At 40.2% G+C, this 17911-nt stretch overlaps 2 protein-coding genes across 3 annotated transcripts; one reads left to right on the top strand and one right to left on the bottom strand.

Annotated features, from left to right (window-relative positions):
* Positions 1-2013: 2013 nt before the first annotated feature.
* Positions 2014-8722, bottom strand: pidd1 (p53-induced death domain protein 1). 2 transcript variants are annotated; one of them, XM_056386938.1, is made up of 14 exons: positions 6868-8722; positions 6261-6674; positions 5980-6132; positions 5799-5850; positions 5505-5706; positions 4788-4937; positions 4506-4679; positions 4268-4415; positions 4060-4195; positions 3823-3973; positions 3536-3659; positions 3218-3383; positions 2458-2565; positions 2014-2153 (listed from the first exon to the last, which is right to left on the bottom strand). In XM_056386938.1, exons 1-13 carry the CDS (start codon positions 7469-7471, stop codon positions 2466-2468), a joined length of 2574 nt encoding a protein of 857 aa, XP_056242913.1. In that variant the 5' UTR covers positions 7472-8722; the 3' UTR covers positions 2014-2153; positions 2458-2465. The 2 variants fall into 2 exon arrangements, with proteins under 2 accessions (XP_056242913.1, XP_056242914.1); XM_056386939.1 differs by lacking the exons at positions 2014-2153; positions 2458-2565; positions 3823-3973 and having other exon boundaries at positions 3265-3383.
* Positions 8723-10451: 1729 nt separating this feature from the next.
* pnpla2 (patatin-like phospholipase domain containing 2) lies at positions 10452-17500 on the top strand. Its single transcript, XM_056388150.1, has 9 exons — positions 10452-11022; positions 11321-11553; positions 12274-12339; positions 13211-13420; positions 13560-13620; positions 14029-14253; positions 14877-15009; positions 15269-15391; positions 16065-17500. Exons 1-9 carry the CDS (start codon positions 10836-10838, stop codon positions 16381-16383), a joined length of 1557 nt encoding a protein of 518 aa, XP_056244125.1. The 5' UTR covers positions 10452-10835; the 3' UTR covers positions 16384-17500.
* The last annotated feature ends 411 nt before the right edge of the window (positions 17501-17911 follow it).

Genomic DNA, 17911 nt, shown 5'->3' with positions numbered 1-17911 from the left:
AGTAAGGTGCAGGTGAATTATATGGAGGCCAATTCTGCCAAGAAATGAACTAAAAAAACATGGAAAGTTAGACATGATGAAAAGAAAGATATTACTAAGTAACAAGTAAGTTAGTGCAAGTTAATAAGTAATCAGCTAGTCATAATGATGAGATACCAAGTCATAACTTTGACTAAGCTAAAAAATAATGATTTTGAGATACTGGGTCAATTATGAGATGCTTAGTAAAAGGTTTGTCTTACTACTGCACAATTTTAAAATGCTTTGTACTAAGTCAAAGTAATTGTCTTACTTAGATAATATTTTTGCTCATGGGACAGACCAGACCCATCTTCAAACTCGGCCTTCATTTTGATCTCAACTACACAACTGTAAAGTTTCATGACTGGATCTTGCACACGATAGCGTCTTGTGACGCTATCGTCGTGACAAAAATTTGTCCACAGACATATCAAAATACAAGAATACTCAAAACTGCCTCTGTGGTAGTTCTGGCTACAGTAGGTGTCTCCAGGACCACATTTCGCCATGATGACACACACACCGACTCTGAAGGCGATAACACCAGCCACGAGCTGGTAATTATGATATATGAAGTTGGTAAGTCAAAATTGTGACTTGGTATCTCATAATTTTGACTTAGCATATTAGTATTGTTATAAAGCATAACTTTTCATAATTTTTCTTCTTTTCCTGGCACAAATGAGCTGTCACAGTGCTGTTTCATGACACTGACATAGTTTTGAAAAAGTGGAAAGGGAAAAAAAAAGTTCATCCAGATTGCTTGTTTTAATCTCTGGGTTATGTGGAAGGTGTTTCCAGCTTATACCTGACTATCGTGATTGCAAAAGAGAGAGATTTTTTTGTACTCCAGGACAGTTGTTTAGACAGCAGGATGAGGCGATGGAGGCGGATTGTAAACAAACATGTTACTCAAGGGTAAGTCAGCCATCTGCACCCAGCAAGGGCTCATCTACTGCTGTGTTTCGTCGAGGGAGGAGCTCTCTGCTTCCAGGCCCACTCTCCTCAGTGACTCAGAGTACTTTCTCCTTCCTATACTGACTATGTCCTCAATCTCATCTGCAAGGTCTCTCCTGCCGCTCTCTATCATAGCGGCCACCAGCCTCGACACTGCTCCAGGTCCTGCATTCCTCTGTCCCCGGGCCCAGTGGAACAGCACGTCCAGCACCAAGGCTCCCAGGTTGTCTCTGGTGGGGAGAAGAAGACATGCACAAGAAATCTCACATAATATGTTTCCAGTTGCAGTGACCTACAAAGGGGCTGAAAGATAAATTATGTATGCATTCCTACATGAAAATCTTACACACAAACCATCCTAACTACATATATACAGAATTTTACATAATGTATAATTTTTCATCCACCTCCAGGATGAGTCATGAGAGGTTTTCTGAGCACGAAGGGGGGGGGGGGGGGGGGGGGGGGGGCAGATGAGCATCAATCTGTGTGTAATCTCCTGCAGTGTCCCAGATGGCTTAGTGATGGCTGACAGTGCAGATTAAAACAATCAAAATTCTCTACCATTTCTCTCCCACTGCAGGCTTTCCTTCAGTCACACAACATCTCACTCCATTTTGTTCCCTGCGAGGCTTCGGCTGTGCAAACACACACTGACTACATCACAGACTCGTGTAGAGATATGAATGTACATATTTATCTGAACCTCTGCTGCAGCCAAGATAGTCAAGATATCAAAGTTTCCAAAGAAACCAAATATGACAGGCTGAAGTCATAATATTACATTTTGGCAGTTTGGTGACCATTTCGTCTCTGCGTCAAAATAAACATGTAACTGAATTAAATTTAGATCTCAAAATCCCAAGTATAGAGTAAGTATATGATAGTGTGTAAAAATAAAAAATATCACAACCTGCAAATTACCAATATTGTTGAGTTCAAATAAGAAATTCTGACTGAACAGGATGTTGTTCCAACCTGTGCTTGTACTGGATGCGGTCCAGCTCTTGGTAGCTTAAGCCAAGATTGATGCCAATGACACGCCAGTCCTGTCCTATCTGAAGAGAGATGGACAGCAGGTTGGCTTCTGTCAGATAGCCGCTCTCAGGGTCACCTAGGTTCAGAGGAGGATGCTGGAGCTCCTCCATGATGTAACTGTTGTCCGAGTTTAGAGCCTATCACAAAAACAGAGAGGAGATAATATATGCAGTGTTCCCTCAGGTTTTGATGTTATTTATAGGTAGCAGCTAACAAGCACAACATTATTTGGCATCGAGTTTAGATGCTAAATAATAATGCAGATGGGAGGAACATTGTACATATTTTTTCTTATTACTAACAATATACACATATTCTGAAATTATAAGGATATAATCCAATATCTTAACAACAAATACACAACATATTCATACTAATTCACATACTGTCCAGAAACGCAAAAATATTAAATAAGGAAGGAAAAAAGTCATTTCCACTGACAGGAAGTCTTAGTGGTAAAGTTGCAAGCCACTGGCTGTCATGTCCTTTCCTCTTTCGTGCCACTTCCTCTGGCAGATTGCTGGGAATCTCTCCTCTATAAAAAGATACCTGGAACAGAGGTCCAAAGCATATTGTCAGTGTGTTGTCCGAACAATACTTACTAACTGATTCATGGGACAAAATAACAACACGTCACACTAAGTAACCACAAAGATGGAAACATCCATTAAATGTTAACACAATGCAATAAAAAAAACATACTACCAAATAATTACTACCTTACAAAAAAAGTTCTGCTTACAATGGTTTTATTTGGGACCAATAATTTAGCCATTAATGTTTTAAGTCATTTCTACAGTACATTTTAGGGCTGAAATTTGCAGTTTGATGTATCATTATGTTGAAAGGTGTTTTGAGTGTGCACCTCTTTTACATACACAGCACGATACAAAAACACCCCAGAACATCTCACAACGAGCTGAATCAACACATTTCTGAGTAACCAACCATTAAAGATGGTTTAGCAGTATTTATTACTGGATTTGTATTTTATTACGGAGAGCAGAGTTTCTCCTGTTCTGGTTACATAGTGTAGAATATGCTGTATTGTATGTGGATGGGTGATGTGTGCAGTCTTTTACTGTAGGTCAAGTCATGATGTCTTTGCACCATAGATACCACTATTTAATCTGGATTTATAAGATACACAACGTGACTATACGTGATTATACGTGTTCAAAAACAAAATATGTCAGAATACATTTCCAGCCACTGCACTCTTTCGTCTGCTGAATATGATGTCCGTCTTACTTGTCCCCTCACTGGCCCACTCTGACCCAGAGCTGGACAGATGTACACTTCCTTCAGATTCTTCAGGCTGGAGTAAAACTCAAAACACAGTCTTCCGTGCACACAGTCTGGTCTGTCTGCAGAAAACAGGAACATATCATCTCAAGGCTTCATGCAAAAACTTTTTGCGGACAATTATTACACAACAGCACATCATAAGACCTTGGAAGGAAAGGGAACAGAAGAAAAAATGTTTATTTAAGATAGAGTCTCAAAGAGGACTTCAGACCTGCACTGATATCTAAGCCCCTCTCAAAGCCGGCAAAGAACTGCTCTCCTTCCAGCAGGTCACACAGGTCTGAAGGCTGAGGTCCATCATACTGCTCTGACAGAGACTGCACTCTGCCTTCCACCTGGACAGGAAGCACCATAATCATTGTTCAGCATTTATGCATAAACATTACGCTGGCTTTCACACCCATGGTGAAATCAGTTGGACTCAAACAGAGACACAGGCTGCCCTGGTGTAAGTATTTCTGATAAACTTCACAGTTACTGCACGGAGAGAATTACAACCTTGTTAGCAGGTAAACACTGTAACAAAACTTGTGAGGGATCAGTCTTCCGCTGGAGGACGAGGAACTGGACCTTAAACTGTTTTAGTCTTTGATAGACCTTTCTGACCACCCCACTAACACAGCGCTGAGTGGTGTACCACAGCCAGTACCTGTAATGGTTGACAAAAAGCTGTATTGATACAGTGTAAATATATAAATCAAGCCTGCATCATGAGAATATCTTACAGGCACTTACCAGGAGAAATGTGTTATGTAGAAAATGGCATACAAATGAGTGACGTAGAGAGACACTTGTGATGTGATATCAGTCCAGGTTTGGGCAGTGGGGTCTCCATGGAGCAGATGCAAACAGGTCGTATCAACTGTATGGCCTGCAGAAGCACCACACATTTTAATACATGCTGATACATCCTGTTGTAAAAAATGAACGTGGCATACTGTACCTGTGACTCCAGGTGGCAGTGGGATCTGAACTTTGACAGGCTGCAGGAAATGTATGTTAGGAGTCTGGGAGAGGCAAAGGAGAGGGCTGACCCTGGCCTGAGGATCGCCACATAGTGTTTGTACCTCTGACACAGACACCTGCAACACCTACAGAAATAGAGGAAACGTAAAGCCTTGAAGACCACTAATAGCCACACCGACAGACTGATGTGGTGATTTTCCACTTGCAGTGCCTACCTGTAACGTTATGGTGCGGGTCTGTACGGTAGAGTCTGGCGGGAAGTGGAGCTTGATTCCGGGGTCAGAGCTGGACACCAGCAGGGCTCCAGCTGATGTAACAGAGCAACTGTCCTTCACTGGACAGGACACTGCCATAAACCAGGAGAACTGGCGCACTGAGCAGCACGCCAACTACAGGTACAACGGGTAATTTGAACAATAATGTTACAATTCGCACAACCAAGAAAAAGACATGTTGATATTGTAATATTTTTGTGAATTGGGAAGATTGTGCTTTACCTTGGCTGGACGTCCTCCGGGGTGACTGCTATGGTTGTCGCTTCCCCTCCTTAGATCAGTGGGCAGAGTGCTCCATGAATGTCCGTCAAACCTCCGCACGACCACCTCCCTTCTTTTAGCCCGATGATACGGCACACATACTTCCACAGGCTGCAAGGATTTTAAAGTTGAAGTATATTTACATCATGAAAGTGCAGAATAGAACAGAATCACAAGAGGGAGGAAAAATAACATATGACTCATGAAATAGAGATACACCAGTCCAATAGGCAGAATCAATATCTGCGTAGATACTGACCTTATTCAGCAGATCAAATATCAGCAATGAGATGACTGATCTGCTTTAAATACAGTTTCTTTGTGAGTGTCATTATAAATAACCACAGTCATTCAGTCAATGCAGGCTAACAAGTCAGTTTTTAGAGCCACAAAAATCTATGGCCTCATGTTACCTTACATAAAAATGATTCCAGGGAGTTCCAGCGAGGTACATAGTTTTTAAATTTAGGAAAAAGAAAGCTCTAGTATTGGGTCGATTCTTGTATTGCCAGATACCCAATATTGAAGTAACAGGATTGTGATCAAATGATAAAACTTAGCTCAGTGCATTCCAGCTATAAAATGTTCATGTTGCTGTATCTGTTCAGGACAGCCTTCACAATCGTGATTTTGGAGAAGTTATGTGGATACAGATGTGAATAAATTAAGTTTATTTACCTTAAGAAATGTAATTCCATGGGGACGAAGTTCCAGAGGACGACTCAGTAGGATCTCATGTTCCTCCAACCAAACCCACTTCCTTTCTGGCCTTTTCTCACACCACTCCAGCCTTGTGGTTTTCTCCAGGCACCCCGGGGGGAAAAGCAGCTCAGCCCCCCCTGGGAGAAACACATGACACCCAGCAGACGAAACACAGAAACTAAGGAACAAAAGAAGTATCAGAATCCCCTTAACTCCCAATATTATTAAAGAGGATGAGAAGATATCTGCATGCTGAGACTGACACTGTACCTGTGTTGCTTAAATCCGAGGTGCAACTCTGGAATTTTTGGTTCAGCTAGATCTGGTAAGAAAACAGTAATGTTACTGAGACTATATGTACTGACAGCATGTAAATACTATCTGATGAAACACAGTCAAAATGATTTGAGCACTAAATCAATTTGAAGCCCTTTTTTTTTTCTCTGCTCACCAGGTGTAGGAGGGAGAGGAGGAGGGGTCGGGGGTTGCCCCAAAGGATTGTCACGCACATCTATTTTCAGCAGAGGCAGTTTGTTCAGACAATGGGGGATCAGACGGAAGTCATTGCTGTAGATGAAAAGCTCCCTGAGCGAAAGGAGAGAGCCTGGGCAACAAGGCAGAGACGTTTCCACATTTTTTATTGCTACATTTATGATTTTCACAAAATGACAACTACAGTATATTGATGTAATGGACTTTCCTCAACACACCCACTCACCCATACACCCTTACCCATGGTCTCTGGTAGCCGTTTCAGCTTGTTGTGGGACAATTCCAGCTTAACAAGGTCCTCCAGAGAACCAATTTCATCAGGCAGATGCTGGAGGAGATTATGTGAAACATCCAGTGTCTGTAGTGCTTTCAGCTGACCCAGACTCGGGGGAAGAGAGACAAGCTCGTTCCCCAGGAGGGAGAGGTAGGTAAGGGAGGACAGCTGGCCTAAATCAGGAGGCAAAGCTGAGAGGCAATTGTGACAGAGAAGCAAGGAAGTCAGCGCAGGGATGCTGAACATGCACGAGGGCAGAGAGGAGAGCTGGTTAAAGGAGAGATCCAGGTGCACCAGATGAGACAGGGTGGAAAGAGTTGTGGGCAAAGTGGTGAGGAGGCCGGGCAGCGGATCACCTTGCGAGTCATAGAAACGGTGTCCTTTAATTAGAAAGAAAAGTTAGTCAGAAACAGAAATATTGGACCAAAGCAAGGAGAAAAGAGAGAAGGACATAACAGATCATAACACATTAACACAGTATTTACTGTATCCACTTAAGTATGTGAAAGTAAGCCATTTAATCATCTATGCCAACATGCAACTGATACCGCATTAAATTCATCAGAAAAATACCCCGAATAGCCAGTGAGCACAGCTCTGTCAGATGGGGTACGACATCCAGTGCATCATCTAGCCCTGGTTTATCTTCAGAGCCCAGTCTCAGGTACTGGAGGCCCTTCAGCTGCCCGGGGATGGACGCCCATAGCAGTGGCAGTGCAGAGGCTCCTCCCTGGTACACATCCAGGGTCAGCCTTGTATCAGTCAACACAGCTGAGAGCTCCACAGAGGGAGGCAAGGGTGGAGTCAGAGACAGGACAGAGGAAGAGGAAGATGAGGATGGGGAAGAAAAATTGGTATGATGATGGCTGGATGAATACAAGGAGGAGGAGATGCTTGACATGGAAGGACCGCAGGTGTCCATGATGCTGGAGGGAGACACAGAGGGAGCAGCTATGCTCTCATCCCTCTCTGGCTCCAAGACTCCTGCTTGGCCCTCAGGCATCACACCACTTGGTATCGTAGGTCCAGTAATGTCCATAAAAGGTAATCCACCCTGGGATGCTGTCGTTTCCAGCTCTTCTCCAGCCTCCAACCTGTCTGTCCTCACAATCCAACCGGCTGCCTGGTCTCCATTCACTTCATCATGAGCTCCATCTTCCTCGCTGCACCTCTCCATTGAAGCCAATGTTTATGACACTACACAGCCGGCTAACAGTCACCTGCTAGTCCAATATTGTCCGGGAGATTTTCTTTCTACCTGTGTCTGTAACGTTACTCATGACAGGACCGGATATGTTCATTGTCATTACTGCCAGCCAGCGCTAAATGACTGCCATGAAAAGTTATATTTTACTAGACATGTTTGCTATGTGAAGGTAGTAGTAGCTATTAGCTAACCACAGCTATGTTACGCTGTGTCAAGCTATGAATGTCAGCTAAGAATTACATATCTACTGACCTCTGTGGCTACGTTAGACATTTAACTACTGCTGCTTACAAGCTAATACAGTGTTATTTACAAAATAATGTGTAACATTGGTCTTGGGGTTAACCTATTTCTCCACTCCGTTTACTTCCTCGAACTCGAATGTTTTTGAAGGAAAGCCTTTGCGTCATAGTCAGTCGTTCGATTTTCTTCACAGCGTCCTCTGCGTTGCGACGGGCGGAGTGTATGTATGAGTATCGGTTTAAAAATAAGAAGCCCCGCCCGTCCGCTTATTGTTATGTCTAACACCGAGCACCTCGATGCTAGCACCGCCAAAGTTTCAATTCAGGGCGGGACAGATGTGCTCAACGTGTAGCCTCGCTGTCATTCCCTGCTCGGACATGTGGTGGCGCCGTTTGCCCATGGCTCCCACTGTAAACATTTCTAATGACATAAAATTCAAATGTCTATTGCGTAAACCAGCAAGAGAAGTAGTTATAGTTGTAGGCTACTTGTTATTGTTGGATCATTGCTTGACCTAAGTGTTGAATTTTAGAAAAAGGTATTTCATCTTACCCAAAAAATCTTATTTATTTATTCATTTAATTAATTTCTTCATTTTTACTAATATGACATCCAGACACATCAAACAAATGGAATAAAAAAAAAGTTTAGACCCTTTTGAAATAAATTTTGAAAATCAGTTTTGAAATTCACCTTTTAAAGACAGGGAAAGGACATAATTGTTTTTCTTTGAGTTTTATATTGCATAATTGGAATTTAATCATTTAAATTACAACGTTTTTTTTTTTAACTCAGTTTATTTTTTTCTCAGTTTATTAACTGATTATAATAAAACACAGCAAACGTCTATAAATGATTTCAGTGGCATATCTTTTCAGATTAAGATTTTACCACACACAAAGCATCATATAATGAAATCATTTTTATATAACAAACAACCCAACAGTATGCAAGGTTGTAATGATTCTAATATTAAATAATCTTCTGACAAGTGCCATTCTGGTGCCTAGTGTTGTACTATATATATATATATATATATATATATAAATATAATATATTTAATAAATATAATATATATATATATATATATATATATATATATATATATATATATGTCTCTGCTGTTACTACGCCTGCATTTTTACTTTGATAAAACTATGAATTCAGGGCTTTTACTTGTAATGAAGTTAAAGATCTCAGTACCATTCACTGTGGTCCATTCATAGCTGATCATTAAAAACTGCATTGCATTTTAAAAAACATGTCAAAAGTTCATCTCTGTTGTGGAAACCATTTAATCATAGTGAAAAGAATTTGTTCAGTTCATATTGTTCCAAAGGCCAACAGTGGTACATTGAGATATTTGGGCACAATAACAAAATGGTCCTCAGAAATCCTCCCAGCCTCCCAGTGTGGCAGTCATCTCCTGGTCAGGCACATTTCACCTTCCAAGTCACGTCTTTTGTAGCTCAGCCAGAATGACATCTCTGTTGTGAATCCAAGTGAGTCCTTGTAAATGAACACAATACAAGCGCTTAACAAACCTACTTAATCTCAACATTTTTCCCTCATCCAACATCCCCTCTGCACCATATATACCCAACTGCCTCCATGTTCTCAAGTACAAAGCACATGCATAGCATAGCTGGCATGGGAGCTTCATTATTTTACCAGACAGGTTTTCTGTTCTGTGGAACTTTATTAGGTAATATTAACGTTAATACCACATGAGTACAATATAAATAAAGATATTTAAGGTCTTAAAAGTAGATTTTGACACAGGGCCCCTCTAAAAGACAGGGCCAAAAGTTTAGATAATAATGCAAGACCTTTAGTTTCATTGTACTTTAAAGGTGCAAATTCCTATAGGATTAATGCATTTTGTCAAAAAAAGGTGAACTCAGTGAACCTGAGACTTTTGGGCATGTGGGGGAACTGGGGGAAGAAGGGACACTTCTTACCATGAACCCTAGCTGGTGTTGCTTACACAATAGGAATATGCTCTCTTAGGAATCATGTCCTAAACATAACCTGGATCAATGCCCACAAAAAGTGACTATTTGCAGTCTAGTTCTGTGAATAGTTTATTCAAGGAAATGTTCCAGAAAAACTTGTTTTTGAACGTGTTTCAGATGCAAGAGATTTGTAATGTCATTATTCTGTCTTGTGAAAGCCTACTACCATTTACTATTTTGTAACCAGGACATTGCAAACAAGCCAGATTTGTTCATCTTTATTATTAGGACTGGTTCTATTTCGTCTCATTGAATAAAGTTTCTCAAACCTAAAAAGATATGCAGGCCATTTCTTGAAAAACACTGAAAGTGTTTGTCAATTTTAAAATGACTACTACAACAAATAAACAAAAAAAGATAACTATTAGTGAGCACAATCGCAGTTTTCCTTCAATCGATCTGCAAACAATAGGTTTATCTATCCAATATTAGTCTACATACTAGGAAATCAATATAGAGTTCTTCCTAATGATAACACCTATTACGAAAGAAAGTCCCAATATAGCCTGTGGGGAACATTTGACAGCAGTCAAAGTGAGGCGAATGTCCGTTCACGGACTTCACGTGTGTTTCAGCGGTGCGAATTGTGATTGGTCATTTAATCAACTGTTCCAATCGTGATTGGTCAGTATGATCAGCGCTGTCGATTGTGATTGGGTAAGCCGGTTTACTGTGTGCCCACCTCCCAACACACACCAAGCAAGTGTGTAAAAGTAACAACAACTCCCCGTGGTTCACCATATCGCTATATAACCAGCTAAGGACTGCTTTAATAGAACATTTACCAACGGGGTTTAGCTTCAGTACAAGAGATTATTTGTATTTTCAAACAATGTCAACTTAGCGACTCACCTGCAACGAAAGAAGTGACTTCTACCGTTAGCTAGAGAGCTAAAAACAGCTAGCAGGAAAAAGACAGCATGTGAAGAGACATCAATATCAAAAGGTGAACAGTATTCAGTCCTAAAATTAGACTCTTTGTCCTTCGGTAGTCGTTAATATTTGTGAGTGAACTTTGCCTTATTGTTAGCCAGCGACCTTAGCCCCACTTGACACAGCTCCGGACGGTCACCGGTATGTTCCCGTTAGACTCGCCGTGGAACATCTCGTTTGCGGGTTGTGGATTCCTCGGCATCTATCACGTCGGTGTGGCCAGCTGTCTGCTGGAGCAGGCCCCTTTTTTGGTCCAAAATGCCAGGCACATATACGGGGCATCAGCTGGGGCCCTCACTGCCACTGCCCTGGTCAGTGGAGTATGTCTCGGTATGTGCATTTTGTTTCGTATTTGAATTATGAGTGTGGAGAGGATGCAGAAGATTGCTTCTGGTGTAAACTGCTTATGTTAAAGTGTATCTTTTTGGGATGTACACTGTAAACAAACTGGATAATCAGCAAAATGTACTTTAAGTATCGAACCTTTTCCTTCCCAAATGCATCCTTCTGGATGAATGAAACTCTATCTTATCTTTACCTAATCGAGTATTTGTTAACTCGTGCACATTTATGAGGTCTCATGGAGTTCTCAACAGTTCCCATATACCTTTATTTAATGTTTTCACAGGAGAGGCTGGTGCAAGTATCATCGACGTTGCCAAAGAGGCTAGAAAGCGATTCCTGGGACCCATGCATCCTTCTTTTAATCTGGTGAAGATTGTGCGTCACATGCTGCTGCGCACTTTGCCAGCTGATTGCCACCATCGGGCGAACGGACGGTTAGGAATCTCTCTCACCCGAGTGACAGATGGAGAAAATGTCCTGGTATCTCACTTCAACGACAAGGAGGAGCTGGTGCAGGTGTGCACTGTGTAGTATATTTTCCCCAATACTTAGCAGAAGAGTGGGTTGATATTAATGATGTCAGGTATCATGAAAGACTTGATTTAATACTTAAATACTGATATTATGACTGTATTTGGGGGATGCCCATGGGTGCTTTCTGATTCCATTTACATACAAGAGCACTTAAAGACAATTAGTAATGAGGAGGGTGCAGTCAATTATTATGCAAAATGCCACACGAAAGCCTCAAATGTGAGGATTTATTGCTTTTCTCTGTGGAAAATTGTGACAGGCCTTTTTCACTTTTTTTTTTGGACATTTTTAGATCATGCAATTAATCACTTACATGAAAAAATAATCCTAAAATTAATTAAAAATGAAAACAATTGTTAGCTGCCACCCATAGTTGAGTTCATAGAGCTATGTTAATAGAAGAAAGAAATTTAATTTAACTGTAATGTATCCTTTAAGACCAGAAAAATGCAAAAATCAAGCTATATCATGATCACTACGACAATGCAGTATGCTGAATAATGGTATCACAGTATTCATAAAACATCATTATACTGTAACATTCAACTATAATGTTTACAGTGTAATTCTTTTAGTTTTATTCAACACTTTTGTCTGTTTCTTTTCAGTCTTGTCTAAATGTGTCAGAACAACAACAGCTGTATTTCTTTTTAGATTACTTAGTCCAATTGTGTTTCTTATATATATTTTTTTATGAATTAGGCATGTGTCTGCAGTGCCTACATCCCAGTGTATTGTGGCCTTATTCCTCCGACACTGCAAGGAGTGGTGAGTAGATTTGATATTATTAAGTTCTCTACTTTTCCTTCTGTTGCCAATATCCTGTTTTGGGGCTAATCAAGATAAGTTATCATTTTGAATTAAGAACTAAACATACAGTAGGTAGTACTGTTGGAGAGGTGTAATGGCCACTCTTCCCTCCTGCTTTGCTTCAATCATGGACTATATTTTCTCTCATTGGGTTTAGTTGTTGTTACTTCTGGCACGTTTTTGGCCTGTAACTACCCACTTCAGAGCCCTCCCTTCCTCAAGAATGTGTTTGTTCTGAATGGCACGTGTGTGGAAACAATGATTATAAAATTCCCCAGGAGTTAGTGTTTGTCTGAGATCTCACACTAAAGGGGAAAGTAGAACTTGTATTCTTTTTCTGGACATGTTTCTAGCACAGAGGTTATATATCATTGAGCAATTCCAGCGTTCCCAACCCTCCCTTTGTGGCCTTTGTGATGGGTTTTAAGAGTTTACATGTGCTTGTGTGTTTGCAGGGCTTGTGAACAAAATTTGAGAGTGGCAGAGCCAGATGTTACCGAGTTGGCCCAGGCTTTAGGGTTGTTCTGTCCTTTCCTCCCCTCAGTGACTCACATTCAAAAAACTGATGTCACTCTGATCTTATCTGTTGACACACTCGTGTGTGTGTCTGCCAGCCCTGGGTTGAACAGTTCAGAAGCTTCAATAAAAACAAAATTTAACCGATATGCAGTATATGATGTCATTATAATCATACATGGTGATGACTGCTCTCTGGCCAAATATCCTCTTATTACTTCAAAGGATTCACAGTAAATATTTTGTAGATGTTGTACAATTAATGATCTGCATCTGTTTTCTCCAATACTAACATTTATCTTTTATTGTTCAGCGATATGTCGATGGAGGAATCTCAGACAACCTGCCTCAGTATGAGCTGAAAAACACCATCACTGTGTCCCCGTTCTCTGGGGAGAGTGACATCTGCCCCCGAGACACCTCGACCAACATACATGAGCTGCGATTCACCAACACAAGCATCCAGTTCACTCTCACCAACCTCTACAGAGTCTCCAGAGCTCTTTTCCCTCCAGACCCAATGGTAGGACATCTGATAACAACATCCCTGATCCATATGTACACACACATACATCTACAGATACAATTGATTTGCTCAGTTGACCTGGAGTGAACTCTTCTTTGACTCATGAAAGATGAATGTATGTTTGTTTTGAGTACAGATTATGAAGGCCATGTGTAAACAGGGATACAAAGATGCTTTGCACTTTTTAAAGAGGAATGGTAAGAATCTGCGATTTGTGTTTATTCTAACTTTCTTCAAAGCTCTTTTTTAATAAAAAACCGGGGTCTGTACTAACAAGCATAATTGATCTTTTGTCCATTGGCCGGAAGGTATTATTGCATTCACACCGATATGCTATCAGAGCTTGTGCTTCCTGTGACCGCGTGTCACCAAATCAGTAGATTGCTTTTACTTGTGATTCGGCTTGTGTTGCTCCCTATGGCTTCTCATGTTGTTTTGCTTGCTTGCATTTATTCATTCATTTATTTTTTCAGCATTTTCATCTGCATGGGATTGCAAAATAAACTAACATATGTTGATTATTATTAACTTGTAGACTAATTAAGAAATAACCTCGACACTGATGACAGATTAAAAAACACTTTCATATCTGCTTTTCTTTTCAGGATTGCTTAATTTCAATGGACCTCTCAGAGACAGACCCCTGCTAGCTAATGGAGAAGAAAAGGAGGATTACAATGATGATGATGAAGAGGAGGAGGAGGAGGAGGATGATAAAAGTGATGAAGAGGAAGAGAACCCACAGAAAGAAGAGAGAGCAGTGGTGATTCATTCCAGTTCCTCAGTAGAGGAGCATATCATGGAACACCTTCCGCCTATCCTGCACAAAGGTAAAAACACTACAGAGCTTCTTTTAAAAAATGTATGTAGACTTTGTACTATAAATTACATCTAATTTACTTTATAGCTGACCATCCACAGTGTGCAGTAGTGGTTTATTGTTTTAAAAGTGTTTTAAAGTTTCTGTTCATATCCATATAAAAAATGAACAGATGTAATCAGTGATCATCATATCTCCTTTTACACACGACATGTTTATGATGTAATACAGGTGACACAGTAGATTGATTTGGAGTTTGTACTGGCTTAATAATACCAAGACAATGTTACAGTTTCAGTACAGTTGAAGAGTTGAATTAAGTGAAGATTTCATTATTTATCAGTTAATTTTAACTTCACATTGTACTAACTTCAAATTGGATGAGGATAAATCTTTCCAGACTAGCTCAAGTTTTTCCAAGTTGATTTTTACACCAAACTAGAGGCCGGTGGCTGCTTGTAAATATATATATTTAAAATTCAAAACAATGTGAGGTGCTTTTCAGAAGGACCTGTTTGATATATTGTAATGTACTCTGTCTCCTGTTTTGTTCCTGAATAATTTTGAATAAAGTTGGGTAAATCTGCAACTAGTTATGGTAACCAGTGAGCACCTCTTTACTTCCCTCTGCAGCTTTAGTTGAGGCGTGCATGGAGAGGAGGAGCCTGGTGCAGTCTCTAAGCAACCTGCTTCCTGTCAGGATGGCCTCAGCCATGATGCTTCCCTACACTCTCCCTCTGGAGTCTGCTATGTTCTTGACTCTCAGGTGCTGTAGGACTTAATTACATCTGGTCTCATTCCCTCCTTACATATTTGACATGCACTCAAAATAGTACTGTGTCTACTCTGGTTTTATATGTGTAGTTATATGTACAGCAGAGATCATTGCACTAATTTGAGTAGATTTTTTTAAAGAATGTTTTTATAGATTAGTGGAACTGACTATCCTGTACCTGTTGTTGTTGTTGCCATAAAGACATTCAAATATGCGTATACTGACTAACAGCTGCATATCCTTTGTGTAGACTTCTGGAGTGGTTGCCAGATGTGCAGGAAGATGTGGGATGGATTCGAGAGCAGATATTAAAACTCGTGCAGCACGTTCTTCGCCAGGCCTCCAAAAGCATTTCGCAGCACGTATCTGCCAGGTAGGTCACTCTACAATTACACATTTATGCTGTATTGTCACAAAGACTGTAGTTATACATGACTTTTTAAGGCAACATTTAACACCCAGTCATGCCAAAATACATGACAGGTCTGTATGTTCCATGACTGGTTCTAGCCGATAGCTACAGTATGTGAACGTGGCTAGGTTTCGAGTTAAATCTATGATACTCGATCATTTTTGGCAATTTAGGGGCAGCAGAAACAAATTGTGAACACAACATTGATATAATCTTTTAAGTAAACAAATCAAATTCATGAGTAAACATTTGCTTATTTACACATCCATGAGACATGGAGCAACATTAGCTAACTGTGTTCACCAGCTAGTTGCTAATTGCGTCTTTCTGCTGTTTGAGGCTGAGCAGTAATAGTGTACAGTGGGGGTTTTAAGCTTTTTCACTGAAAACAGCTGCGTACTGTGCCCCAAAACAACACTGACAGCAGTGAGAGTGAACCAGTAAACGGTAAAGTTGCAGTCTGACAGCTAAACAATGAGCTGAAACGTAGGTTCATCAAAACAAGTGACCCCATTCACATTGCTTTTGCACTCATTTATTATATTATCATTGTAAAAATATCAGTTACAGCCTCTAATAACAATAAGTGAAACTGTTACAGATGTTTCCTCATACACACTTCTGCATACTCTAGGTTTTCCTACCAGCTGGAGCTACATCACTACCAGTCCCTCCCATACCAGCTCAGCTCCACCAACCTGTTTCCCACCTGGGTGAATGAGCGAAGTTCTTCAGTCCAGGATGTCTTCTCGCGTCTCGACGAATACAAGAGACAGCTGCTGTCTGGAGTGCTGTGTATCAACATGGACCTGCAAGGCTCCTTCGAAACTGGACAGATGCCACCAAATAATAGCTCCTCGCCCATCCTTTCCACAGAGGGCCTCACAATGCACACAGGTTGTCTTAATATTCCACCTGCTGCCCACTCCGGCAGCGACATCAGCAGCTCCTAAGAGCTTTTGACAGGTTTCTGCTGCAGGTGCTGCAGCTCTGAGATTAAGACATACTTATTCTAGATTCAGGAACATTTCAAACTAATTAAAATCAGATTTTAATATCTGTTTACACCCTGACGTTTAGATACTCTTAAGATACCAAGTAGGTATTTGTAATATAATCAACTCTTTTGTACAGTGGGTGGAAATGGTAGTAATCTACCATATTTACACTTACTGTGTATTCAGTATCTTTTGACTAATGCATGACATTGAAATATGTCTTTTATCTACAGTCTAATCAGGCAAGCCTTTAGACACAGTATGTCTGCAGGCCTACAGAAGTGCATTTAAACTTAGCACATGCACCTAAAAAGTCATGTACAAAACTTGAGTTACAGGATGTTAAAAACAAAAATGCGCACTTGAAGCAGCATGGTTAAAATAGGAGAGTGTTCTTGTTTTAAGTGGAATGCAGTCAGACCAGTAGTTAAACAGAGTGGCTCTGCTGTATGCATGAAACTCTTAAGACACTTCTGCCACACAGACAGTGAAGGACTGAAGGAAGGGGGATTTGTTTCCTATAGGTAGTTACTCCATTTATTATATGCAAATGTCAATGCATTATTTTGAAAAAAAAACACTGTCTTTATGTTTTAAGGTTTTCTTTGAATGTCATTGTCTTATGTCTTTACAGTTATTTATATGAGAAATATAAAACTGCTTTGCTCTGTTTTCCCAGTGATAGAAACTTGTTTCCATCATTTGCATGTAAGTTACAATTCTTTTAGGTTTAAATTGAAATCTATATTTTATTGTATTTCTGCTTTAAAATCTTCTGAACAATGATTTGTATGTTATTTGTGATTAATCAAAGAACCAGTTTGATCTGAATTGCACTTTCTCATTTGATGCCACTGTACGACATCAGATTAAGTTCTTAGGTAATGACCTACCTGTTTAAATATTTATCTTGTACTGTGTACTACAAGAACTTCTAACTGTATGATCAAGCCCCAACCTGTGCCTTTAACTTCAAAGAAACAATTGCCAAGTAAATTTAACATATTGTCAGAATGTTGCAGGGAAAAATATTTATGTGATTATTAAATAAACTGGTATTGTTTAACATTAACTGCAGCTTATGAGTGTTTCCTCATCGCTATGAATTCTCAGAGATCAGTTAAACAGCAATAATCCTCACATTACCCAGAAAAACTGTGACTTACGATGAAAAGCGCACACAGGACAGGGAACAGTACACATGCTTAACAGAAGTCAAACAGTGGATCGTGGACCTGAAGGTGTATTTGGGAGGCGTCCAGATGATTCCAGCAAAATAACAAATGCCCACTGCTGGTTCCTGACTTGTGAGTATAAAACAGAAATAATGCAGTTCTTTTATATACTACAAGATACAGTTTGACAGCAGCTAAAGGGATAAGAGATTACACACTAAATAGTGTGTATTCATAAAATCCTCTGTCAAAGTAATTAGGAGCTGTGATGATAAAACTCAACTTATGTAATTATCATAGTAATAGAC

Source organism: Seriola aureovittata, chromosome 10, assembly GCF_021018895.1.
Source record: "Seriola aureovittata isolate HTS-2021-v1 ecotype China chromosome 10, ASM2101889v1, whole genome shotgun sequence".
Lineage (NCBI taxonomy): Eukaryota > Metazoa > Chordata > Actinopteri > Carangiformes > Carangidae > Seriola > Seriola aureovittata.
This window is presented reverse-complemented; position numbering and strand designations above follow the sequence as displayed.

Bases quoted from the DNA above. Each gene is read 5' to 3' on its own strand.
- pidd1 (XM_056386938.1), bottom strand. From the start codon at position 7,471: ATGGAGAGGTGCAGCGAGGAAGATGGAGCTCATGATGAAGTGAATGGA. The intron at 4,938-5,504 runs GTAAATAAACTT...AAATCCTTGCAG, and splicing joins ATGGAATTACATTTCTTAAG to CCTGTGGAAGTATGTGTGCC. The intron at 4,196-4,267 runs GTACAGTATGCC...GTGCTTCTGCAG, and splicing joins ACTGCCACCTGGAGTCACAG to GCCATACAGTTGATACGACC.
- pnpla2 (XM_056388150.1), top strand. From the start codon at position 10,836: ATGTTCCCGTTAGACTCGCCGTGGAACATCTCGTTTGCGGGTTGTGGA. The intron at 11,554-12,273 runs GTGTGCACTGTG...TTTATGAATTAG, and splicing joins ACAAGGAGGAGCTGGTGCAG to GCATGTGTCTGCAGTGCCTA. The intron at 15,392-16,064 runs GTAGGTCACTCT...TGCATACTCTAG, and splicing joins TCGCAGCACGTATCTGCCAG to GTTTTCCTACCAGCTGGAGC.